Source organism: Neltuma alba, unplaced genomic scaffold (assembly GCF_004799145.2).
Source record: "Neltuma alba isolate B1F8T4 unplaced genomic scaffold, ASM479914v2 tig00005660_pilon, whole genome shotgun sequence".
Taxonomy (NCBI): Eukaryota; Viridiplantae; Streptophyta; class Magnoliopsida; order Fabales; family Fabaceae; genus Neltuma; species Neltuma alba.
Window position 1 is genome coordinate 54384 of NW_021634190.1, and position 26208 is coordinate 80591.

The 26208-nt window shown below is 38.2% G+C and overlaps 5 protein-coding genes and 2 pseudogenes across 5 annotated transcripts; 1 reads left to right on the forward strand and 6 right to left on the reverse strand.

Annotated features, from left to right (window-relative positions):
- Positions 1–1882: 1882 nt before the first annotated feature.
- Positions 1883–3959, reverse strand: LOC114748251 (UDP-glycosyltransferase 87A1-like). The gene is made up of 2 exons (XM_028936610.1): positions 3472–3959; positions 1883–3395 (listed from the first exon to the last, which is right to left on the reverse strand). Exons 1-2 carry the CDS (start codon positions 3950–3952, stop codon positions 2503–2505), a joined length of 1374 nt encoding a protein of 457 aa, XP_028792443.1. The 5' UTR covers positions 3953–3959; the 3' UTR covers positions 1883–2502.
- A 395-nt stretch (positions 3960–4354) lies between these two features.
- LOC114748235 (cinnamoyl-CoA reductase 1-like) lies at positions 4355–6790 on the reverse strand. The gene is made up of 5 exons (XM_028936598.1): positions 6592–6790; positions 6197–6369; positions 5882–6067; positions 4987–5149; positions 4355–4890 (listed from the first exon to the last, which is right to left on the reverse strand). Exons 1-5 carry the CDS (start codon positions 6698–6700, stop codon positions 4556–4558), a joined length of 966 nt encoding a protein of 321 aa, XP_028792431.1. The 5' UTR covers positions 6701–6790; the 3' UTR covers positions 4355–4555.
- A 3553-nt stretch (positions 6791–10343) lies between these two features.
- LOC114748256 (protein CHLOROPLAST IMPORT APPARATUS 2-like) lies at positions 10344–11603 on the reverse strand. Its single transcript, XM_028936613.1, has 3 exons — positions 11013–11603; positions 10726–10875; positions 10344–10631 (listed from the first exon to the last, which is right to left on the reverse strand). Exons 1-3 carry the CDS (start codon positions 11514–11516, stop codon positions 10608–10610), a joined length of 678 nt encoding a protein of 225 aa, XP_028792446.1. The 5' UTR covers positions 11517–11603; the 3' UTR covers positions 10344–10607.
- Positions 11604–12036: 433 nt separating this feature from the next.
- LOC114748234 (uncharacterized) lies at positions 12037–14481 on the reverse strand. Its single transcript, XM_028936597.1, has 5 exons — positions 14419–14481; positions 14132–14339; positions 13811–13954; positions 13445–13586; positions 12037–12389 (listed from the first exon to the last, which is right to left on the reverse strand). Exons 1-5 carry the CDS (start codon positions 14472–14474, stop codon positions 12214–12216), a joined length of 726 nt encoding a protein of 241 aa, XP_028792430.1. The 5' UTR covers positions 14475–14481; the 3' UTR covers positions 12037–12213.
- Positions 14482–17323: 2842 nt separating this feature from the next.
- LOC114748253 (transcription initiation factor TFIID subunit 15b-like) lies at positions 17324–21410 on the reverse strand (annotated as a pseudogene).
- A 1392-nt stretch (positions 21411–22802) lies between these two features.
- On the forward strand, positions 22803–23842 carry LOC114748245 (40S ribosomal protein S4-like; annotated as a pseudogene).
- Positions 23843–23910: 68 nt separating this feature from the next.
- On the reverse strand, positions 23911–25624 carry LOC114748246 (ferritin-3, chloroplastic-like). Its single transcript, XM_028936606.1, is given in 8 exon segments — positions 23911–24197; positions 24287–24350; positions 24447–24512; positions 24625–24686; positions 25229–25249; positions 25252–25321; positions 25427–25481; positions 25563–25624. Coding segments are annotated over 8 exon segments (438 nt in total). The 5' UTR covers positions 25610–25624; the 3' UTR covers positions 23911–24144.
- Positions 25625–26208: the final 584 nt, after the last annotated feature.

Below are 26208 nucleotides of genomic sequence, written 5' to 3' on the forward strand. Positions count from 1 at the left end.
AAGCATGGAGTGAGAGATGGTGAATGGTTGGCGCATCGTCGTGTGGTTCAGCCTCCAACACTGACGCGGACTCCGTAGTTGAAGGGGAATCTGACTCTTCACAAAACATGACCATGAACTGCTTGTTAGCACAACGGTGAGCCGGTGAAAACTTCTCATCGCACGTATAACACAGACCTTTCTCTCTTCGGATAGCCATCTCTGCTGCTGTCATTTTCTTAATCTGTGCAACTGGTTTCATGGCTGGCGTAGGTAGCAACGCCGCCTGAGAGCTCTTCGTGGATGAAGCTGATGATGAGAAACCGGAGAAGGGTTTAGAGAAAGCAGAGCCGCGACTTGAACCAGTGGTGTTCGGTTTAGGGGGCCCATCAAAGGGGCCCACAGATGTGTCAAACAATTTGGCCAGCTCTGTAGCTCGTAACAAGTTAATTGGTTTTTGGGCCATAACGTCCTTCCGCAAGTAAGGTTTCAAACCTCCAAAAAAACAATCCAATAAGGCTGCATCAGAGACCCCCTCTGTGCGATTTGCGAGCGCCAAAAACTCCCGGCAATACACTTCCGCTGATGAGGACTGCATGAGTTTGAACAACCTAATGCGCGGCTGATCAAACAGAGAAGGACCGTACTCATCCTCTATGGCCTTGACAAGCGATAGCCAGTTAGTAATGACACGAGTTTTCTGCAACATTTGGAACCATGGAACGACATCGCCTTCGAAACTGACAAAAGCTACCAGTACACGTTGGTTGTCCGGCGTCTCATAATAAGAGAAATACTGCTCTGCACGAAAAATCCAGATCATGGGGTCAGAACCATCGAACTTTGGGAAATCTAACTTAATCGGGCGATATGGATTCTGGTACTGTTGACTGGAGGAAGAAACTCCAATAGAGCCAGGGCCGCGATCGAGTTCACGAATGGAGGAAGAAATGCGACGAGACATTGATTCCATAGCGGCTTCCAAACTCGCAGTTGAAGCACGCCCCATAGCTTCGAGAGCACTCTGTAACTGATCCAGACGAGTATTTGTTGATGTTTCCACACGGCCTACATACTCTGACAGAGATTTGAATTCTGTCTGCAGATCCTTAAAACGAGTTACGTCCGCCATGTCCGAGTCAATGAAAGCACCAAATGTAATGCTCAAACGTAATGGCTGTAATGCAGAGCAATGTTTATTAAAGATATAGTGCAATACGGTATCTGTAATACGAAGGTACAGCCACAAATATAATGAAAAACCAGAAACTGCAGAGTATAACCGAAGGGAAGGAATGCAGAGAATGAAATAATCCAGAGAGAAGAGAAGGTCCAGAGGGAGAAACCACGATTAGCCAGTACATGCACACCCTCTCTCTTTCCTCTAACTAACTTATATTCCTCATGCGTCCCTCAACTTCCACGGCAGGCGCCTAACACGTGAACTCTTACGCATTCCGTTAATATTGCACGCTGAATCACCCTCTCTGCCTTTCTCCTTTGCCACGTCATTGTCCATACCCGCTTGCTGCTCTTCTTGTGTCATCACATACGACTTCCAATAGCAAGCACTGGTCCAAAATCTAAGATCAAGAAGGTCCCTTTGCCAGAGAGAGGGGGAGGAATTACTCTGACGAAGCAGAAAATCGGAAAGAGAATCATTATATGCATTTTTAAATTAGGGTTTATAGAAGCGTGGCCAAGGGAAATCAAGTAGATAGAGGATTTTTAATTTTTAAACTATGCGGTTTGCATTCTTTCCGTTTTTCTGGTGCAACGGGGACATAATAATAAAATGGAAAAGTCGTTACTTTAAATATTTTTTCCGGGACAGAAGAGGATATAACTGCTACTATTCATCCCATTACAACGACATTCTCCGATCCACATCAGTAGTCTCAGATAACATACAATCACTTTCCATTCCCAATAGATCATTGATGATTATTCAAAAAATTATTAAACCAGAAAAAAAGAAAATAACTTGATACCACAATCAGTTGTTCTCTGCTTCAAGAACGATTATCATAACAACCAGAGAGTTTAAATGAGCAAATATACTAACGGTAAAATGATGAAGGCTTTTGGTTCCCAACACTAACATGCAGAATTTTACACATGAATGGTTCAAAACTCAAAAGAAAGCTTTTAACCGGGCTGTCCCTTGATCCATCCTCCTCGCCATCGCCCTACCAGCTGTGTCTACCAGGCGCCTTCAACGACGCGAGCGTTTGTTGATCGATGGAGTGAGAACAAGGCCTTAAAAACGAGCACCAATCGGTCATAATATGTGCCAAATGAGGATAGAATTGTATGATTCTTTTCTTCCACGGAACATTATCCGCTTCCACCGGGCCTGGGGAGGAATCTTTTTCAGGGATTTTCCTAATGGCTTCTAAGAATCCTAATTCAAGATCAAGAGTATCAAACATGCTTATACCATGAATGCATTTATCACAGAATCTCATTACATGTTCTGTTTGCTTCCATTGACTCGTCAACAGAGAGAGTTCTTTGAATTGACTAGTCTCTGCAATAAATATCTTTGCTGTGTAAAACATCCTTAATAAATGCGTTGAGATCATTTACGGATGTTCCCCCTTCTGCAAATGCTCTTCTACAAACCTCTTGAACTTGTTTTGCTTTTCTCCTCAGCTCATCACATTCCGTACTTTCAGAATTCATAAATCTCCCTATAAGCACTGATATTTCCTCTCTCGTCACAACATTATCAACTCCTGTGCGTTCTCTTCCCCGCCATCCAACTTTCCAATCCTCTACAATTTGCTTACTGTTTGGAGTCTGATCAAAGAATATCGGGAAAGTAAGAATAGGAACACCAGCGAAAGTCGCCTCTAAAACTGAGTTCCAGCCACAATGGGACAAAAATCCCCCCACAGAAGGATGGCACAGAACCTTCAATTGTTCGCACCAAGACACAACAAGCCCTCTTGCTCCAAAATCTTGCTTCCAGTTGTCTCCGCGAGCCACCCACAAGAATCTCACACCACTTTCACGTACACCAGCGACGAGTTCATCCACCTGCTGTCTTGAAACAGAGAGAAAACTCCCTAAAGATATGTACAGAACAGAGCCTCTTGGTTGAGAATTGAGCCATTCTATGTAGTTGGGGTTCTGGCCATCTGTGTCATGGTTGTTATTCATGTCAAAGAATGGGATTGCAGGGCCGATGGAGTAGACCGGCAAAGAATATATGCTTTTAAGAATATCTATGGCTTGGGGTTCGAGGCAGTAGATGGAATTGATAAGGAGATACTGCGCTTGCTTGACTCTTGATATGCATTGCAAGGCAAGCTGCAATACTTTGTTGTCATTTCCGTGGAAAATAGTGGGTAAATCTGATATTCTTGTTGAAGAAACTCCAGGGATATTCTCCACGCGTTCTTCTCCATGCTCTGTGAGCGTCAGTCAAACGATGGCGAATCAATTTGCTGTTGTTAGTATCAAAGTTCTTTAAGTTATGGAGCCTACCTGAAAAATTAATTCCCAGATGCTCATTTTGGCGAAGGAGATGAAAGTGGAGGAACATGGAAAACACCGATGCGGAATTGGTCCATAGAGTAGCCACCGGAATATTCCATCGATTCGCAAGAGGAACAGCCCACTGGAGCTCGGCATCAGCTATAATAATTGTCACGTGCGTCTGAAGATCTTGAAGCAGAACTTCGAAGGGAGCTTCCATTTTTGTCATCACAGCCTCATAAAACCCAGGGAAGTCGGACCCACGGACTAGCTCTGACGGGAGTACGTTGGGAATTGTAGAGATCGTTATGCTGTTGAGCCTAGTTTGATCGGAGCCGATTAAGCCTTGCCACTCTTCTGTGACAACAAAGGTTATAAGAATCTCTTGCTCATTAGGTGCCCTTAGAGAAGCTAGAATTTTGCAGAGATTCATCATCGGATTGACATGTCCTCTTCCTGGATATGGCACCGCCAGCACGTGGCACGCCATAGCTGAATCCTCTTTCCCAGACCCCTAACCTTGATGTTGAGTTTCTTATGGCTTCTAAGTCTGAGGCTGAGTTTGCTTTGTTTAATGGACATTATGTTCTTCATAAATCTCACATCTTTTGAGGAAAATGGATACGAGGTGATAAGATAGTATACTTGGCCAATTTTTTAACTTTTCTTATTGTTCTCTCTCTCTCTTGAGTATTTTGTCAGACGAGTGTATATTTTTAAATAAGAACATGACCAGCTTATGATTTTTTTTTTGGTTTTTTTAATAACAACAATCATTTGCGTAAATGGTCGACTTTCTTTATATCGTTATCAGATCCGTGATAGATTCATGAGGGCCTAGTGCCTTCGCAGTAAAACTTATTGCAGGATGACGCATTTTTTGCCAATTCACTGAAGGAAAAAGAACAAGATAAGAATTATTCAATATTAACCGCAAGAGTTTATACATAAAACTCTTGTCATGGAAATACAGAACCAGTGACTGAAACTGCAAGCTCATCATCCTTATTCGACCCAACCACGCCATCACTAAATCCCTGTAAACTCCATCACCACCAGTGAAAGTCCCTTAAATTAAAAAAGGATCAAAGATTTAGACTTGGAGAAAGCCCTTGCTCTTCAAACTTTCAACAGCATCAGTGATGATTTGCTCAATAGGGGTGAACTGCATCCCTAGATTGATCAACTTCTTAGAAGCATCCTTGGCTCGGAGAAGACCAGGCTGAGTATCCTTGGGCACTTTAGCGACATTATAGTCAGGGTACAATTCAGCCACCTTTTCCACAAAATCACCGTAGTGACGAATGGCTTCCACGCACAAGTGCCTTCCAGAAGCCTCTTTATTCTCGAAGGCCAAGATGTGAGCCATGGCGACATCCTTAAAGTGCGCCATTCCCATGAAGAAGTCCTCGTATGTCTCAGTGTCCCCTGCATATATCCATCAACAGAGATCGATTGCATTATTACAATTATGATGCGAAAGCGAGTGTGGGAAAGCAGGGAAAGCTAATTAAGGATGAAAACCTTTGAGAACGCCGAGAAGGACAGCCATGCTTGAATTGAGTCTGGGCGGAATGAGAGGGCCTAAGGCGGTGCCCGGATTTATCATAACGACGTCGTACCCTGTCTCCCTCGCAAAATCCCACCCTGCTTTCTCCGCCAGCGTTTTCGCTATCGGATACCATAGCTGCATGCATTTCCCAAGTCAAACAAATCCATGTCTGGACTATTACGTGCGAGTATGACAAACATATCTTTATTTTTCAAAATAATATTTTATTTTTGGAATAATACTTTGTGGAGATGGACGATATTTTCACCCTTTTTGGGAAAAAAAAAGGTAACAATTTTTTAAAACAAGGTGAAATTTTTAGAATAAATATAATTTTTTTCCTTTTAAGTACTGTTTTTCACAGAGAAAACTTAAATACAGCCTTTTCATAATTTCAGGATTTTAATAATAAAGTACAAGACATACGATTTAATTTACAATTTTTATGGCCAAAAAATTGAATTTATTTTTTTGGCCATATATTCCTTATGTTTTATGTTCAGTTTTTTTTTTGGGACCTTATGTTTCATGTTCAGTTTAACAAAAGCAAATATGAAGAAAATACTGTTCTTTTTTTTTTTGTTTATAATAGGGTATAAATTTTGAATATCTACTCAAATCTCACCTCAAACTTAAAAATTTCATTATATTTTAGCCTACAATTTTTGAAAACAATAATGAAAAACTTAACAACAAAAATATGTTAGCAAAATTATCTTTAAACGTGCGGGTAGCAAATAACTAAGAAAAACCAAGTTTATGGATTATCAACAAAAGAACAGTGAGTTGGGAGAAAAGTCCGAGTGAGAATTAAGAATATAAAACGCTGAAGAAAAAGAGGAAAAAAGAACAAAGAAGAGAACTCACCCCCTTGCTTCTGCAGTAGTCAAGGTCACACCAACAGTCCTCGTTTTTTATCTTGTCGGAGGGCCAGTCGGGACTCGGAATAATCGCCGATATCGACGACGTCGCCACCACTCTCTCCACCCCTGCTTCTCTCGCCGCCTTCAGCACGCTCACCGTCCCTTTTGTCGCCGGCTCCACTATTTGCTTCTGCACACCCCGAGAAAAAAAATGAACGAGAAAAAAATAGCCACGTCACCAAATATCCCAATAATAAGAACAATCAAAACGAGTATGGAGTATATATATATGTAGAGTTAGTATTATTATATCTTGTACCTCTGGATCATGAACTTGACCGATGACGTTAGGACACGCCAGATGGAAGACGCCGGCGCAGCCCTTCACGGCGGCTTTGATGGAGTCTGTGTCCAGAAGATCCATCTCGAACAAACGCAGCCTACTCTTCGCTCCTTCCATCGCCTCCAAATGCTTCGTCTCATTGTCATCCTCTGTGTTCTTACATTATTAATTACTTATACTTCTACTTGTTATCTATGCAGTTCTAATATATGAACCATAACCGAAATTATACTTCAGGGGCATCACTTTCTACGTCTTTCTTATGTATGGATGCGTTTTCATTGGTACGTACGAGTGTGTGAGAGGGATCGCCGGTGGAAAATAAAGAAATGAAGTTTATATATGAAGTGCATAAAATAAAAGAGCGTAACTGAGATTTTGAACGGTGGCGTGGACGGTGTAGCCACGGTCGAGGAGGAGGCGGACGAGCCACGATCCGATGGCGCCGCTGGCTCCGGTGACACAGACAACCTTGGACATGGCGAGAAATGGAAATAAAGTACGATAACAGCGGTGGAGGAAAGTGGGGGAGTGTAGTGTTTGGTTAATTAATTGATGATGAAGGCTATAGTCGGAAAGGGGTGGGGTATATAAAGGAGGAAAAGGGAACCGAGCTGGTCGTGGGGACTGGGACTGATAATTCAACTCAGCCGCAGGGTTACGAAGGCCACATGGCGATGCCTGATAATCACTGTTGGGCCACAGGGGTGGAGGTTGCTTTCGTGATTGCAACACGTATGATGCGCTTTTTTCCTTTTCTTATAACCTTTCTTTTTTGGGTTTTGTACCCAGGAATAGCACCCCATGGCCCATTGTATTTATTTTCGTATATTTTTAATATAAAGATTAGTTAATTAATTTAAATTGATTAAATTTTTTTATTAAGTTAGTTATTTATAATGAATAAATAATTCTGAAATATTTTTACTAATTATATATATTACGTAAAACCATTATTTGATAAATTTTTTAATACATGTAATTATTATAAAATTATTTTAATAAATAAATATAAAAAATAAATTAAATTAAAATTTTATACAAATTAAAAGTTCATACATGCATTTGTTTTTTTCCCTTATTAATATAAGAAATTGGCGCTATGTGCTCGTGCACTTGTGTCAAGATATACGTGTTTGCATCACAGAAGTTTGGATCCTGCTAAACTCTGACTGTGAAAGCAGAGCCATGTGCGCGTGTGACAGGGCACTATGAGTTGATTTTGATGGTGATCACTATTTTCTTGCCGATTTTTTTTTTTGACCAGATTTTCTTGCCAATTTGCTCCAGGGTTTTATTAAAAAAATAATTACTCTTTTGATCTTTAATATAGAATATAATTATTAAATTAATGTTAATTTTAAATATAATGTGTTTTTTATTTTTATAAATTTTTTAAAATTATTTCTACAAATATTTTTTAACTATAATTAAATAAGTAAAGAATGAATGATATTGAAAAAAATGATCATGGTGTTTTTTTAAAAATATGTCATATATCTTATGGTTAACTAATTTATTTAACTTCTTTAATTTAATTAAAATAATTAAATAAGTTTTATATTAGCTAAAAATTATTAAAAAATCATGCTAGTAATAAGAAATGAATACTTGTTTTTTATATTAAAATTTGTTATCGAGTAACACTTTTTATAATTATAATTTTTGATTATAATTTTATATTAATTTTTTTATTTTTTAGAATTAATATAATATTTAGTTCTCAAAATTTTATTTCATTCTCTAAAATATTTTTTGTTCTTAAAATTTTTTCCTTCTATAAATACTAATTCTTGTCTTTGTAAGTTAAATACACTTTCAAATTTTAAATTTCAAGAAACAAAACCAAATGAAATTAAATTTTAACCAAATATTATGTTAACACTTCTTCTAATGAATGAATAATCCTTCTTCTAGCCCAAAAAAAAAACATATCAAGACTCAGAATTACTTCAAAATTCTACCAAAAATTGTTTTTAAATTCAAAAATACATAAAGGTAATAAATTAGGAGCAAATACTACTCCTCTTAAAACCTGCTTGCGGTTGTGAAAATAATGGAAAGTTGAGATCCACGCAATTATGTATTTTTATTTTTTGTAATAGATTATTTAACTAATTATTTAAAGACAAAAAAAAAAAAAAGAGAGTAAATTGGCGGAGGTGTAATTAAAGGAGCTGCATGTTCCCGAAATGTAATTTGAGGGTTGATAATGACGGGGGAAGGAAGCCTGACGAGAGAAGACTGAAGAGAATAATATCAGGGAGGGGCGAACGCAGGCCTCATACCAAGGAGAGCCAATGGGAGAGCGACTCGTATTGCCGGGTCCCTCACTGCGGGCGCCAAACCCTGAGATATTCATTCCGACACGTCCCACAATTTCTGAATCCAGTGCGAATCATTCACGAGCGATACTGACAAATACTGTGAAACAGAGGGCCCACCTGGCGTCACGTCTTCCTCCACCTGCCCCTCTCCCTAGCTGCCACGTCGCGCCTTCTTTTGATTTATCTCACGTGTTGGTCCCACACTCCTTTTTCTTGTTTCCCCCCCCTTTTCCGTGGGAGAGAGTGGAATCAGTAGAGTTTGAAATAGATTTTGGTTGTCCGAATGTATTGTTACCTCCTGTTCTAATTATAAGAGTCAGTTAATTAATTTAAAAAGATTAAAAAAATAAATTAAATTAGTTATTTGTCTTAAATAGGTATTATTTTTTCTAAAATATCCTTACTAATCGAGTGTATTAACTAGAATTATCATTGTTAGAAGGGTTATTTTGAAAAAAAATATATAAATATGAGAGACAAAATAAATTGAGGTCTTATATTTAAAACCAAAATAAAAGTCAGACACCAACGCCTCTGAATCCGTATTTCTTCATTGGTGGTATTTGGTTCAATCGAATCAACAAAATATTGTCTGCTACTACATATTTTAACTTTCTTTGTTATCATGGCACATCATCCATCCTTTTTTTGGTTTTGATAACATCATCCGTCCTTTCGAAATGTCAAAACGCCGGCCAGATGGAGAGAAGACGGACAGAGAGGGCATGTGTTGCAATTTGCAAGGAACCAACTTATTTCAGTTTTTCAAAATAAAAAAAAAATCACTCACCTAGAAAAACACTCTGATCAAGTTTAGAAAATATATATATATTTGGGTCCGATAAAAAATTCAAACGTGGTAAATGAAAGAAAATCACAAATTTGCGCGCTTATATGTGTTGGACTTTGGCGGAGGTGGCCAGTGGGACAAAGATAGAGGGACGGGGTACTGTCCGTCGTCCTTCATGGACCAGTGAAAAAGTGACACCCCATCAAACAACGAACCTATCTCCCCACTGTTGCGGCGTCACTTAAATCAGCGACCTAATGTTAATGAGTTAAAAAATTTGGTTAAATTAATTATTTATAAAATATGTATTAATTTTATAAAAATATTTTTACTAATTATATATATTAATTATAACTGTACAACAATTATTATAAGGATAATTTTGAAAAGTAAATAAATAAATATGAGAAATAAAATGGATTGAAGTATTATATTTGAGATCAAATTAGTAAATACTTATTTATCTATATTTTTAACTTTATTTCTTATATCGATTGAAAAGCTGGCGCATAGCACACTTTTTTTCTTCGTATAGCAAGACAACTTTTTTTAATCTCCAAATTTTATTATATGCGATTAATTAGTTGCAGATGACTCAATACTTGTTGGTTCTGAGAACGAGGTCTCCAAAATATCTTCTGTATTTGCACTCCTAAATGGTTTGCTGAAATTTTTTAATCATGTCAGTGATTGACTGATTGGGCAGCGTTATCCAAATGAAACCATACATATTTTATGGGACCAAGTGTTTTTATTAAGATTTTTTCAAGCATATGATTCTTTTTTTACAACGTAAGTCATTTCTTATCAGAGATAATCTTATTTAAAACACTAATTTTCATAAAATTGTGAATTTGAATATTCCATGGAAGGCGTGTGACTTATTGGGTTAAAAAATCATTTTGGATCACATGAGGGATCGTATATGGATCTGCCCCTCTCTAAGTGAATATTAAGGATCCATTTGAATGTTACGCTTTTGGGCCCCAAATATCAATCCATTACTACGCAGCAAAGGATGAACCATGTTTTCCCAATATTCACAAACACAGTCCATTTCACCCTCAGGACACAAGATTCCACGATTTAATGTATAAAATATCACGAGTTACAGATCGATACAATGAATCGGATAGCTCCAATTTATAAACATTTAAAAAATGGGAATTGGCTGCTGCAAGGGATAATACAAGTACAAGGAATCTGAGAGATATTTTTGAGAGATATTTTGGTCTCCCCTCCTCCTCCCACCCCTTACGTTCTCCATCTTTTAAAGTCTCTTCACAAAGCGACCCTACATCCTTTCAAAATATCAACAACACTGTTTTCGTTCCCCCACCCCCAAAAAAATGTAAAAGAAATAAGATAAGCAAGAAAATAAAACTGACCTTGATTCTGGGTCTTTTATCAGCATTTAGTTTTCGGACTTGGTATCTTATCTTCTTGGAGAACAGTCTGCTCTGACGCTTCTCTTTGTACCTTCTAACACTCGCATTCCTTCTGCTTCTATCTTCCTGCACCGTTGGAACTTCTCCCATCTAATTTACACATTCATTATTCTCCCTCATGTCAAATATATAAATATAAAGATAAACACACACACATATATACTGGAAGATCTGATATATCATAAATTCACGGATGAACATGTATGGAGGAATTCAAGAGAACTGACATAGCAGAAGCCATTGTTAACGTTGGAAGGCATTGAAAGAGAACAATCGTCGGCCCAGAGAGGGCCACGGTCAGACCATGCATCCAAAACCTCTTGATAGTTCAAGCTCAATTTCAAAGACGTCATCTTCTCATCGTCTTCCTCCCAGAGGCCTCCGTTTTCTCTCTTTATAATCTTGTCGTCTTCCACAAGGCATTTGCTTCTCATCCGCTTCTCCTCTTCCTCCTCATCTTCTTCTTCTCCTTCGTCATCGTCTGCTACTTCTGGTTCCTCTGCATCGACAGCTGAGAAACCCTCCAATTCCATGAAGTCCCAATTAAGCTGGCTACCATAAAGACTATTCTGTAGTTTTCTGTGGTCCTGTTCAGAGCATAAAACGCCGTCGCCCAGTTCATCCAAAACATTGAAATCATGGTTGGAGAAATCCGGTGATACGGGGAAGACATATTCGGGTACTTGTCGCTCCTCTTTCTTTGGGCTTCGTAGCAGTGAATTGTATTCCATCTTAGCTTGGTTGAGCTATCTCCGTCTATCTTTTTGTCTTCCTGTCTGGTTCTGTTCAGTGTCCTTTCACAGTAACGCACACTGTTACTTTTATTATTAGTATTACTCCCTGCGCATGTGGACTGTTTTTTTTCAGCAGTTTGTAGTTTATCCTCTTTGCTTTTGAATGGCAAGGAATGCATTTAAGAGTCAGGGACCTTTTGGTTTCTTTCCATAATTTATGTGTTATATTTTTCTTAACTTGTGATACTGATTATGAAATAAAATAGGACTTCAAATATTATTGTCTTGAACATTTTTGAATGGTCAATTGAATTTTTTTTTTCTGAATTAATTACGGTTATAAATTGAAAACCTATTGCTCATTAAGGATTTCCCACTTATGATGATGTCGAAGAAGAAACAATTGAGATTCTAGGCAAATGCCTTCGTACTAATAATTATAATCAGAGATGGGAGTGGAATGGAAGTGAAGTTTTTGTTTCACAACTAGGGGGAAAAAAATTCCCAATTGTTGTCAGTCCTGACATTATCACTATTCTTTTAAATCGGTCAAATATCAGGCAACGTAAAGAGTTTACTCTCACAGCAAGAGCATGTATGAAATCTGATCAAGTGTCAAAACTCGAACCAAAAGGAAGGATGCAATTTGATTAGCTCAAATATGACTAATCAGTGCATTTGGCTGATGTCCAGTTCATTCATCATTGATCTGCAGAAGGCTTCGTTGTTCCTGTAACTTCCGCATATTCTGTCTCTTAATTCCATTTCTAAAGGACGTGCTTGCTGGACATTGTTTTTCTTCGGAGATTGAATTCAACTTTCCCTGTTCAGATGATTTCCTTGTTAGGTACTCCGCTGCTTGCGCCTGAACTGACATTCATGAAACAATTTGCAATGAACACTCATAAAAGCACAGATTACGTAACAGGACAGTTTCAAGATAAACCTTTCAAATGAGATATTGACGAGCTTAATTCATGATATAAACACACAGAGAGAACAAGATAAAGAAAGAGAAGCTCCCTCATCTTTTAATTATCAACAGCGGTTTGCAGACGGATATACAAAATTCGAGTAACAAATAACGAAAAGGTCAAGGAACCTTGCCAAGAAAAAGATGGAAAGCATTTAGCCTGTTTCTAGATCATAACAATTATCTTTTTGTCAAGACACAGTAAGCACTTAAGCTTCCTAATATTTGAGAGATGTGCAGGACGTGTAGTGGAATTTCAGCAAAGGCATGGATCATTTATCAGATTAAAAATTCCATTTCCAGCTGTTTAGATGCATCTCTTGTTCTCATTTCTTCTGAATCTAAGACACAACTGCCCAAACCCCCCAATCGATTGATTGTAACTTTTTCCCCCTTTAACTAAGCACATGTCTACATTAGTCTGCTATGTTTGATGCAATTAAAGATGACCAAAGTAAGGTCTTTTTTTCCTTTTTAAGCACAAATTAAAATTACTTTATAAGCATAATTAGTCTTAAGCAAAATGTGCTTTCTTCAAGGCACAAAGGAAGTATTTCACAACTCAGGGTGTAGCAGTTTAAATTAATTGTGCGGTGAAATTTACATTAGCCGATGCATATTCATACAGTACAAGAATGCGTAGCATTCGTGCCAAATGGACAATCATCTCAAGACTGAGTTATTGATGCCAGCAAAGGTCCTACTCAAAGCAACCACATTATCTCCTGCAAACGTAAACCAGTCCTAGTTGTCCTCTGTAATAAGAGCACTGCAGCAACAATGCTTTCATCGACGAGCGAGGATGCTCTACAATGCAGTGCAAGCAACAATGTAGTGCTAGTATATCCCAAAATGAGTCACACTGACGCCACTGCTCCCGAAAGATTCACTTGTGTCAAAGAATAAAAACAAGGATCTTCACAAGAAATCGTTACATAAATTTAGGAGATACCAGAGCTCGAAGCGACAGATTTCATTGCACGGTTCCTCAGCCTCGTAATCGTCCTAATTGCTTCAGCATTTTCAGAAAATCCTTCTATCCCAGGCTCCAGCATATCGTTCTTCCCAATGCACAATAATGCATGTTGACATGCCTAATTCTCAAACAGGAAAGTAGTTGCTGATGGGGAAGCACTCAAAAAAGACTAACTCGGGTTTAAAACCGAGAGACAGAATCAAAACTATTTCCTGTTTTTTAACATCCTATATAGAAGTTACTATAAAGATGAATGAAACTGCAAATGTACAACTGTAGTACGATTCTGAATGCAGGCAGGTGAGTTTGCGAATATAAACTACCCACATAACACCTACATACCTTCTCTGCAATGGAATGGAAACCGTTATGCAGCGCGTCTTCCACAAAATTTAACCATTCCACAGGCGAGACATCTAGCCATTGACAACTGGCAGACTTGAGTGTTCTCATGAGCAGAGCCTCGTATCTCAAAGCTAAGCAACTCTAAGGCGTAGGGAAACACAATGTTGCTAATTAGTTACATAAGAGCACTTGCTTTTAAATACTATATCAGAAGCGATAACTGCATCTAAAGGTATACCTAGAAACAGAAAAAGTCTGCAGGCGGCAGTACAAGTCAAGTTCATTTATGACAGCAGAAGAACAAAATAATAGAAGTACCTCTACATCGCCGACGATAGCGAAAGCTCGAACGAAAAAATCGAGTATAAAAAGCTTCTCCTGGACAGATTTTGAGGCAATTGAGCGAATAACGGAGAGGAATTGCGATCTGAAGAATGCTGTGAAGCTACATCGAACTTGCATCGACGATTCCACATCTTTGGAGACCAGAAGAGACTGAAGAATTCGCAGCGTGGCATCATCGAAGCTGAGAGAGAATTTTTCTTAGAGCTGGTTAGCGATCAAACAGAAAGAGGAGAAAATATAAGGAGAAAGGGAAGGAGGACCTTCCGGCACCGATTAAGGAGCGAAGGAGCGAGTGTTGCTCTTGTTCTTGTGCCATTTTTAGCGGGAGAGATTGGTGGTTAAAGCTGCGAGGTGCAAGGAAAGCTGCAGATACTGGAGAGGAAAATAAACGAGGAAAATAAATCGATGCTGAGAGTATTACTCCTCCTTGTATAGAACTCAATTGTTAAGTTAGTTTTGATCCTAAATATAAAACTCATTTATCATATTTATTAATTTTTTTTAAATTATTCCTATAGATACTTCCTTAATCATAATCAAATAAAAGAAAGATAGGGTATTAAGAAAGATGATTATAGTATTTTAGGAAAAACATGTTACATTTCTTATAATTAACTAACTTACTTAACTTCCTTAATCCAATCAAATTAGTTAAATGGGTCTTATATTAAGGACTGAAAGAATACTAAGTTAAAGTACCAACAGATAAATTTAGTGCCAAATATAAAATTTTAATCTATTTTATTTATTTATTTATTAAGAAAATTTTTATAATAATTATGCACGTTAAAAGTTTAATCAAATGATCATTTTAGTTAATACACATAATTATACTATTTAAAAAAAAACCTATTTATTACAAATAATTAATTTAATTAATTTTTTTAATTTACTTGAATTAATCAATTACCAATTAGGATAAGATGTAGTACTCCTCCGATCCTTAATATAAGACCCGTTTAACTAATTTGGTTAGATTAAGGAAATTAGGTAAGTTAGTTAATTATAAGAAAAGTGACGCATTTTTCCAAATACCATAATCATCTTTCTTAATACCCCATCTCCCTCTTCTACTTGATTATGGTTGAGAAAGTATCTATAAGGGTAATTTAGAGAAAATTGATAACAAAACTAACTCAAAAATTGAGCCCTATATTAAGGACCAGGGGAGTATATTATATGTATGTGTGTTTTTGATACAATTATTTTATACCTCTGTCAAATTTGGTTGGATGCACAACTTATTTAATACAATATTTGAACATTCAACTTTTTTTAAAAGAAAAATAATTCCTTTCTCCTAACCCGACCATTACCATTATTAGTGTTATACATACATACATACATATATATATATATATATATATATATATACACACACACACGTTACAATTCTGAAAGCTTCTTTTTTTTTGTTGTCTGCATAAGATTAGTTTTTCATACTGACATTTATAATTCATACAAACAAAAACGTGTGGAGTGAATTTATCCCCGTCCTTTTTTTTTTCATTTGCCAGATATCTAGTCGACATTAGGAATATACAAAATAATAAAATTTTAATTTAATTTCTTCTTTTTGGAATTTACATTAGAAACAGCTGAAAAGATTATTATTAAGGAACTGCGCGCAATTGCTCGGGTTGTTAACATGGGCAATATGCCTTAAGGATCACTTTTTCTGATTTTTTTTTTTTTCCATTTGGGGACTATTTTTCTACTAAACAAGAATCCATGGAAGCAATAAATTGAACAGAAGTCCCATTTGACATGAAACATTAAGAACGAGAGATAAGAATTAAAAGTAGAATTGCAAAGGTCCACTAGAAAAAATATTTTGGAATAGTATGGACCAGGTAACGAGTAGCAATTAGCGAATTCAATAGGAAGTTACCGAGCTTTCATTTAACAGTCTCTGAAGGCACCAACAAAACCCGGCACAGTTGGTAGATGACTGGGTCCCTTAAACATGATGTCTTGAGTTCGAACCAAGCCGTGTGCATGGAAAAGGCTTTGTTGGGAGAGGCAAAACCCACTTTAGTGATCTCTACACCTCGGGAGGATTAGTCTCTGGCTATTAGCTAGAGTATACCACCTAGTTATACCAAAAAGAAAAAAAAAGTCTCTGGAGGCACTTCCGGGTATTTGTTTTCCGTTCATTGTTGCATACAGATTTGAACTGCAGAACGTCGAATATCATCACTGCCTTAGAATGCACAAGAAGGTGGTATCTTTGAGTACCATAACGTTTGAACTCTCACAGATCTTGGACTTCGCCACGCCCAGCTCTCCTTATCTGTAGTTAATCCTTCAATCATTTGAGTCGTATAACGAAGATGGACACACACTCGTACAATTTTCCCATTCCTTCCCCTTCTTTACAATTCCATATTTGCTTATCGAAGAGCACTCGACATTAAAAGGTACCAAGTTATACAAAAGTTTAGCTGCAACGCAGAAATATTTTGAAAGGAAAAACCGGCTATTATATCTGCACAAATCAACCATTTCGACACGATCCTGCAAAAACCAATCACAGCCAAGGCTTCCAATTCAAAATGCAAGTGGATTTGAAATCAGACAGAACGTCAATCAATGATAATACGACTATAATACATGGAATTACAGCTTCCCCTCATTGCCCAGCATCCAGATCATCGATAGAAGTCTTTATAGATGGCTAAAAATACCTAAACAGAACTCATTTGCCAACAAATTGCTTGAGACACGTCATTATAGAAGTTCAAGGTATAAGAAAAACGTTATTACAGAAGTTTACAACCGCACAATCCCTTTATCACTGAGCACACTAGGGTACACTTAATCCATCCGCACGATGCCCAGGGTAATATAGATCGTTCCTTACATTTTGTAATGCATTAGCTTGAATGAATCCTCAATAACGACCGAAGGGTCTAACGGAAATTTTAAAGAACAATCAAACCGGTAACCAACTCGAGCAAGATAAAATAGTCCGATCACCGGCTGGTGGTTTACATCATGCGCATAGGCAAACATCATGCGCGTTTTAACCTTCCATAAAAGTCGTCACTAGATGCAAGGATCTAAATTCATTTCAATTTAAATACTAATGTACGGAGCACACTTTGAAAGTTCAATTTCTTGTATCTTCTCTCGGAGATTCTTTAATTAGAATATCAGTATACATTTTTTTAATTAAATCATGATACTAATGATTTAACCATACCTTTAACACACTGATTGAATAACTCAGTAAGGAAATGACATATACACTGGCATTTTTTTCAATTGTATAGAAATCATTCAATTTTTATTTTTTGAAGTGCACATATATCACGATCAGAATCCCTGAAACCGAACAATCTCCGCAGCCAGACTAGAGAAGACATTTTTCCCTCCAAACCTTGATATTTTGCCCACCTCTTTTAGCGGTAAACAAAAGAATGTGGAAGTACGATCTCCCAGAATTCTTGATGTGCAGTATTTAATGAACGTGGAATGCAGGCAAACGAAAAAATAGCAACACCAAAACCAAATTTTTTAAAAACAAAGAACTTTCAATGATATAAATTGCGGTTTCGCAAATGACATCTGTGGCAAGCTGCATGAAACACATACATTTGACGTACCATTTTTTACATGTTCCAGCCACCAGAAATGGCCACCATACAAAATGCAGGACTTAAGATTCAAAATGTTCGAACAACAAATGAAGGCGAATCTGACATGATGCAATGCAAACGAAGTTATAAAACACACCCCCCCCCCCAAAAAAAAAGAAAAAAAACGAAGTGCAGTTTCCACCGATTATCCAATCTTATTAAAGACATGGAATTGGTGCAATCGTTTCAGCTGCCTAATAATGAATTGTCAGTCAATCTATTTAGTCATAACGTATCCCAACAAACGACGCAATTTCTATGCAATGTTTAATTACGTATACGCTTGGGTGACCAGCCTAACATAGCTCTATCATGAACTGCATGGAAATAAGCACATCGTTGCCGGAACAGGGTAAACTGACGACTGGTATATGACTTCATGAAAGAAACCAGTCCTCCCTATAGCATATCCATCCCAAAGGCCGTGAATCAGGCATTGATGATTCATTTATTATACAGAAATTCATAGCATGCACCATGCAGAGTAAAATCAGTAAGCATAAGGCTAACATGAATAGTCAGCCCATTACTCTCCTACTGGAAAAAATAACACAAAAAACCCCCTAACTGAGATTTATTGATCCGTTAAGCCGCAATTGAAACAAACATTCTATCAAAGCCATCACCTGCTTGAACCACATGCCACATGGAATGAGCCATGAAAGCAGGCATATACCCATAATGACGTCGATCAAGTTCCAATCAAGGATAAAGCCATTTTCATGAAAGTAGCACTCACCTGAAATAATCAACCTACCTTAGCAGCAAGCAATTTGGAGACTATCCACTTGCCTCTAGAAAAACATTCACATGATCAAATTAAACCCTGCCTAAAAGAACCCACCAGCCAGTAACAGACATAACAAAAAGGAGCGAAGAGGTCCTGCTCAAGTAAGTGAACAACCTACCTCTTTGCTTCCATTTCAAGAAACCAGCCACCTGAATATACTAAATCCCTCAGACCACAATTCATAGTACATAAAATGCTCATTGTTGAGGCTCAGTATGGACGTGAACGGTTCCCAGAATAGTGATCACGCCTATCAGGCCCAGAATTACCCCCATCTCTATTGTCCCTGCGTCTATCTCCACCGTAGCCACCCCTGTTGCCCCTATATCACAAGAAACAATTAACACCAAAATTAATAACACCGTGGCTGAAATTTCACAAGAAATCAATCAACCCAAATCAACCTGAACAGTTCGTACAAAAGTAGAAATTGGACAATGTCAATATGTTTGTCTACAACACGCAATATTCTAAGTAAATTATGGTACAATATTTTATAATCACTTTTCATTAACATTTTATCCCGATAAAAAAAGATAAGCTCAAAACTCGACATTTTACTTCTGCCCATGAAATCCAAGGACCTAAACAAGAATCACCCAAAAAACTTTGATTGAGGGAAAAATATATTGCTCATGAGGGAGCCAGTACCCAGCATAACTGAAACACGAATCCCAGCATTCAGTGCCATAAATAATTAAGTCAAAAGCACTTATTAAGAGTTACACGCGGAGACAGAACTAGCATCTTGTATATTAGCAAGCAGAGAAGTTAATAGATACCCATGGCCATATGCAGGTGGAGCCCTTGGTGCAGATTTCTCTGCCATCGTAACACTGATTTTGTAGCCCCTCAAATCAAAATCTGAAATGGAGGGATTCATGATTAGAAAGAAGCATTAAAGATACATTAATAACACCAGATTATGCAAGATATAGTACTATTGTAAAAACCGCCAGCAGCGTGTGCTGCAGAGGGATCTTCATATGCAAGACAAGCATCACCCTTGTTGTTTCCATTCTCATCTGTGTATATTTTTATGTTCCAAGGCCACTGATCTTTATAACCCCTCTTCTGCTTTATTCTTCCAACCTAAAATAAAGTGCAATATTACCAAGAGGAATTACACTTACAAAAACCCATATTTGCAGCATTTGCATAAAAAACTCAAAAATATTAAACCCCCCCCCAAAAAAAAAAACCAAACAAACACAGCACCCTGTACGTCATATAAAATCCAGGTGTACGATAAAAACCATAAAACCATGCATGAAAATAAAAAGATAACGTGCACTTTACTCTCAAGAGAGCACTTGAATTAAAATGAAAAAAAAAAAAGCCCTCTGAAAATGTAAAAAACCGGTCTTCCCATACAATGAACTTGTGCAGAAATCAACAGATGAGAACATTACTTGTCCAATGCCTCCAAACAGTTCCCTCAATTCTTCAATAGTCACATCAGGTGGTAAGTTCGATATGTAGATTCTAGAGTTGTCGCAAGAATCCCCACAATTTTCATCACACTGCTTCACTTTAGCCGGGGGTTCGGGGGGAGCTCCCACCAAATCCACCTTTACTACCAGGACCATGACCACCATCATTCCCACCTGTATTACCCCCATAGGATGGAGGGTATGATGTGGGTCCACCAGTATAGCTTGAAGGTGGAGGAACTGCATCGGATCCATAATTTGCATTCCCACCATAAGAATCATATGTGGGTGCATAGTTTCCACCAGTACCACCGTAAGACTGGGCTGTAGGATGACGACCTTGAGCGAATGCACCATCTTCTCTGGCTTGGTTACCACTAAAAGAACCGCCCCTATTGCCTCCTCTACCATCATTGTTATAATTCCTACCGCTGTCATAGTCGTTACCTCTTCCTCCTTCGTAATTACCACCAGATCTACCGCCTCGATTACTGCCATAATCCCCCACCCCCAGCTCTTCCTCCCCTATCATAACCCCCACTGCCACCTCGTCATCATTAGCACCAGAAGGGGATGGTGCACCACATTTGTTACATTCAACCCTTCTCGCAAAGTTCAAATTACCACAACTATAGATAGCAATTTTCAATCAAATACAAAATTGTAAGAGTCAACAGATGAAATCCCCAGCTGTAATTATTACAAAAAAAGAAAAACATTTCACAGAAATGCAACAATTGCGAGGCAAATCAAAGTAAAGAGTCACAAACCTTGGGTTGGGGCAACGCCAATCTCCTTCTCTACCACCTCCACCACGTCCGCCCTCTGCCTCCTCCCCGTCCTCCACGATCTCCGCCTTGATATCCCCCACCACCACCTGCAAATCAAGTAATTAGGACATGATCGAGCTGAAAATTGACAAAGAAACAAGCAAGAATGCAAACCTCGACCACCGTATCCTCCATCTCCCCCACCATAACCCCCATTCCCTCGACCACCTTGTCCTCCCCCACTTCCCCCTTCCTCCATAACCCCCGCCATCATTTCCTCCATACACACTCTTCCCTCCATAACCTCCGCCATCGTTACCACCATATCCACCACCAGCGGTACCCTTTCCACCATAACCCCCACCATCATCCCCGCCATATCCACCACCAGCGCTGCCACCTCCATAGCCTCCGCCTCCATAACCACCTCCTTGATATCCTCGTCCTCCTCCTCCACCACGACCACCTCCATAACCTCCTCCTGAAGCACCATACCCACCGTTAGCCCCATACGGCGGAGGCGCAGAGCCGCCACCTTCTTGACCGTAGAACCCAGACATAGTCCGATCTAGGGTTTGCTAGTACCGGAAGGGAGATTAGATTAGAACATGAGATATTTTGGCGCCATAAGAAGTTGAAGTACTAGTAGTATTTTTCTCGTTCCCTGAAAAGCACAAAGACTTTGGTCCTAATTATTTCCCGTAGTCAGTGCGAACGGGCCCCCATCGCTTTTTTGTTACCCCTTGCCGCCAAAAAGATCTCAATTCGATAAATAAATGAAGGGAAAATATGTTTTTTAATAAAAGCAAAACAAGCCTGATAAGGGCCTAGGGAATTGACCCTAGGGAAATATTTGCGGAGAGCATTGGGTGCTCATCGTTTTGATGAGCACCCAATGCCATCATCACCGTCCAGATCTGATCTGGACGGTCCAGATGAATTTTATTTTATTTTTTTTTTTAAAAATTATTTAATAAAAGGTATAAGATAAAAAAAAACTATAATCCCTCAACGCATTCATTAAAAATTTTTTTCTATTTTAAAATAATATATTTAAAATATTGAATATAATGTTCAGATTTGGACGGACCCCAGGCTCTCAGTGATGAGCAAGCGGTTGATCACCTGATGAGCACTGTATACGACCCAAATTTGTTTTAATGAAAGGCACAGTCCTATCCGTGGCAATGCTTGAATTGTTGATGTTGAAAGCCATTCGGACAAAAATATTTTTGCCGTAAATGTATGGAAAATTTGAAGGTTTGTTTGGTACGGAAAAAAATGAAGAGGAAGGAAAATTTTTTTAAATAAATTTAATTTAAAAAATTTTAAAAATAAAGTTAAAAACTTTTAATTAATTTTTCTTACTATTTTATTTTATATATTTTTGAATCAAAAGACTTTTCTAATTTTTTAAATCAAACTTATTAAAAAAATTTCTCACTCCTAATTTCCCCGTTCCAAGCATAAAGTAAGCAAGAGAAGTTGACTAATGAGCCCGGCAAGCAAAGATCTGAGAAAGGAAAATGAATCTAAATGGAAAGATTGATGCAATTTTAATTGTTAACTTCGAGTTTAAATAATACCTAACCACCTCTTTTGTCGGGACTATTCCTTTCTGGCCGCGAGTAGAAACCAGAAAACTGGTGCGCGCATGTGTAGCAGCAGTAAGAGCCAGGAAGAAGAGTGAAGAAGGGCTACGTGGAAAGTAACTACACTACAGGGAAAATCAAAGCTCAGAATCTTATAAATCCGAGCTAGGCCGGGCTTCATGATGCCTCATGCCATTCCTGGACGAATTGTCCTGACAACTACCTCAAGAGTGACGAACATGGTTATTGATTCTTGTTTTTTTTAAGTTTCAAATTATCTGTTTCCCTTCTCCCTTCCCCTCTGTTAATCTTGCTTAGTGCTTATTACGCTTTTTACAGATGGTAATTGAGTAATCATAATTTTGTGGTCCATAATTAAACAGGCTAGAGGGAAGAGGAAGCACTTAAAGAGGCTCAAACTCCCAAACACTGGATGCTTGACAAGCTTGGAGGCGCTTTTGTACGCAAAAGGCTTTCGTCTTTTTATTGTGTAGTGCAGTCTTCTTCAGACTTAATGAGAAACTTAATACGACTCGTCTTCTTTATATGCAGGCTCCCAAGCCATCTCCTGGACCTCACAAGCTAAGGAGTGTGCCTCCCCCTCATCCTTATCCTCCGAAACAAGCTTAAATATGCACTCACATATCGCGAAGTCATTTTAATTCTCATGCAGCGACATGTTCTTGTTGATGGAAAAGTCAGAACTGATCAGAAGTACCCTGCAGGCTTTATGGGTATATTTTCCTTTCCTCCAAATTATACGCATATATATATATATATATAAGAGTTGCATCATCAATATATAAATTCATATTGTGCGGGCGCGTAATTTTTCAGACGTTGTATCCATTCCAAAAACGAACGAGAACTTCAGACTCCTCTATGATGTCAAGGGTCGTTTTCGCTTGCGATCAATAACAGAGGACGAGGCAAAGGTTGCTTCTTTAACTTACCGCTATTTGTGAATATAAGTCACTTTATGATACATGTTAATACTGTCAGTTCCTTCATATAGTTCAAGCTCTGTAAGGTGAGATCGGTGCAGTTTGGGAAAAGGGGTATTCCCTATCTGAACACATACGATGGACGAACCATCAGATATCCTGACCCGCTTATCAAAGCTAACGACACCATAAAACTTGACCTAGACTCCTACAAGATCACTGACTTCATAAAGTTTGAAGTTGGAAATGTTGCGATGGTGACGGGGGGAGGAACAGAGGACGAGTTGGGGTTATAAAGAGGAGGGAAAAACATATGGGCACCTTTGACACCATCCATGTCCAAGATGCTGTTGGGAACGAATTCGCTACTCGTTTGGAAAACGTTTTCATTATTGGTCAGGGCTCAAGACCATGGGTCTCTTTACCCAAAGGAAAGGGAATCAAGTTGAGTATCATTGAAGAAGCTAGGCTCAGGCGTGAGGCAGAAAGGGCTTCCTCAGCATGATATCTATAATCATCATTAATGATTATTTCCACGTACTTGTATACTATCTTGTGTGTGTTCATGCAATGACTCGCTAGTTTGTATTTCGCATCATCGATCATCTCATAATAGAATACTATGTATCTTGTTCTTATCATAGGTTCTATGATCTACTGGTTCTATATGAAGAAGCTCACCAGGATCCATGGTAAGCTTAATGTAACCAATTCCAACAGGGAGTAGAAGTATGCATGGAGAAAAGAGACATGTCTTCATTAAAAGGGAAAGGCATCGGAGGAGAAGTAGGCCAGGTTTATAAGTGTAGATATGTGTTATGCAGCTGCCACAGCTTCTTTGAGCAGCATCTGATCAAAGTGCCAGACACCTGCAAGCCCACCAACCAATTACCGTAATTTATGAAGCAAGAAGTGTGTGTACAAATTAATTAGTGTGGTTAATGACTCAAGCAATTACCATGTCCTTTGCCCACCCTTCTTAACTGAGCCACATATTCTGAGATCTTCTTGATGGACTCAACCTGAAGCCGAACGAAAATAAGGAAGATAACAATCGTCTTTTGATAAAATGATCTTTCCGATGTCATGACAACAAGAATCACAGGATGTTGCTTTACCTGATCGGCAAGAAACTCGCTTTCAATAAAATCAGTGAGCTGCGCATCATTGTTCTCATTTGCCAACTGCGTTAGTGATATAAAGTCCATTTTGAGCTGCACCGTCTTATTGGGTGGAAAATTAACAGTAATCTAAAAAAATCTATATAATAAGTTTAATTTGGGCTGGGAAATTTGCCTGGTGTAGATCAAGAAGCTTCCCATTGTTCAACTTTTTCAAAGACAATGCAAGTTCCATTGCTGCAGGACGACAGGGCATCCAGTATCAGCATTTAACAAGTCAAAAACCACGACTCCGAACGCGCATGGTTCCAGAAATTCAGGAACAACCGAAAGCAACAAATACACTAAACTAAACTATCACATATAACTCTCATAGGCGATGCTCGCATCGAGAACTTCTCTGATAAGAACAAAATACAACCAACTAGTTGTTGGTTAAACACAAATTCAAAGGGAGGGTGTTAATCTTAACGCTCTCAGGAATTAGCCTCAAGTCTAATACTCTGAGTTATATTAAAAAAAAGAAAAAAGTACAAGCACAGCACAACAAGATTTCAGAAGTTGAACGTTTAGATGGCCGGAACCGGAATGAATTATTATGCCATAGAAGTTGAAGCACCCTCCAGAAGCTCCAGACAAATAATTCGTATTTAGATGGAAAAAAAAAATATTGATGAATTTGGCAAAATAAAAAATTATTCACCAGCATCTCGTGAGTTGCTTTAAATGTCAGAGTTAATCTCCAGAGTCAGAATAAAAGGCATTGCCCCACATCTTACCATTTAATGCATCGCCCTTTCAATATGATCATATTCTGACAAAGGCATCAGCAGTGACTGCAGCTTAACTCTACCTCCTCTTATATTCTGGTAATTATCAGAAAGTAAATTTAATAATATGAACTTAAGATTAAACGGAAAAGAAATAATAGTGAGTTAGGAAAATTAATGCATTGCAAAGCAACAAACACCTGGTATTTCCATCAATTTCTCAGCATGCTGTCTCTCTTCCACACTTGAATCCTTGAAAAATCTACAAACGTTGCGTGTAATATACTAATTTATCAGTAATCAACTTACAACCAAATTCGACGAAGGAACTTAGGATTCATACTTGGCTAGTCCCTTGAGAGCGATATTATCTCGGTCAAAGGCATGCATGGCATGATACACGTAGGAGATACTGTATTCCACACTGATTCAAAGAAAGAAAAGCTGCAATGAGATACTTGCAGAACTAAGAACATGTATCCACCTCGAGTAGACACAAAGTGAAAACAGCATGTTGCAGTTTAAACCTGAAGAGGCAAGTAAATGGTCGAGAACCATCTTTTACAATCGTTACTAAAATTGTCAGCATGATAAGGACTATCAGAGCTCTCTCTGATCATCTTAACTAGATAATAATGGTTAAGAAAAGCAGGATGCTGTGCCTGTTTGCAGGTACTTATTACTTACCAAATTACCGATTATTCCTATGAGGATAGCCAACTTAGCCTCAACACTAAGAACCGAAAGGACGAATGAATGACTCAGAAAGTCGGAGGGCGATTGAACAGAGACTCCGTGAAGAGAGAATAAATGTAACACAGTAAAAACAAACGATGAAAATCAGATAGCAGTGCATGACGGTTAAAATGAAGGATAGCAGCACGCAACTAATAATACAGACAAAATTTAACATAATAAGAATGTGAAGCTCACTTGATCTGTTCATTGAGGGCGTCCCACACTGCTCATTGTACTGCTGACGAGCCAGT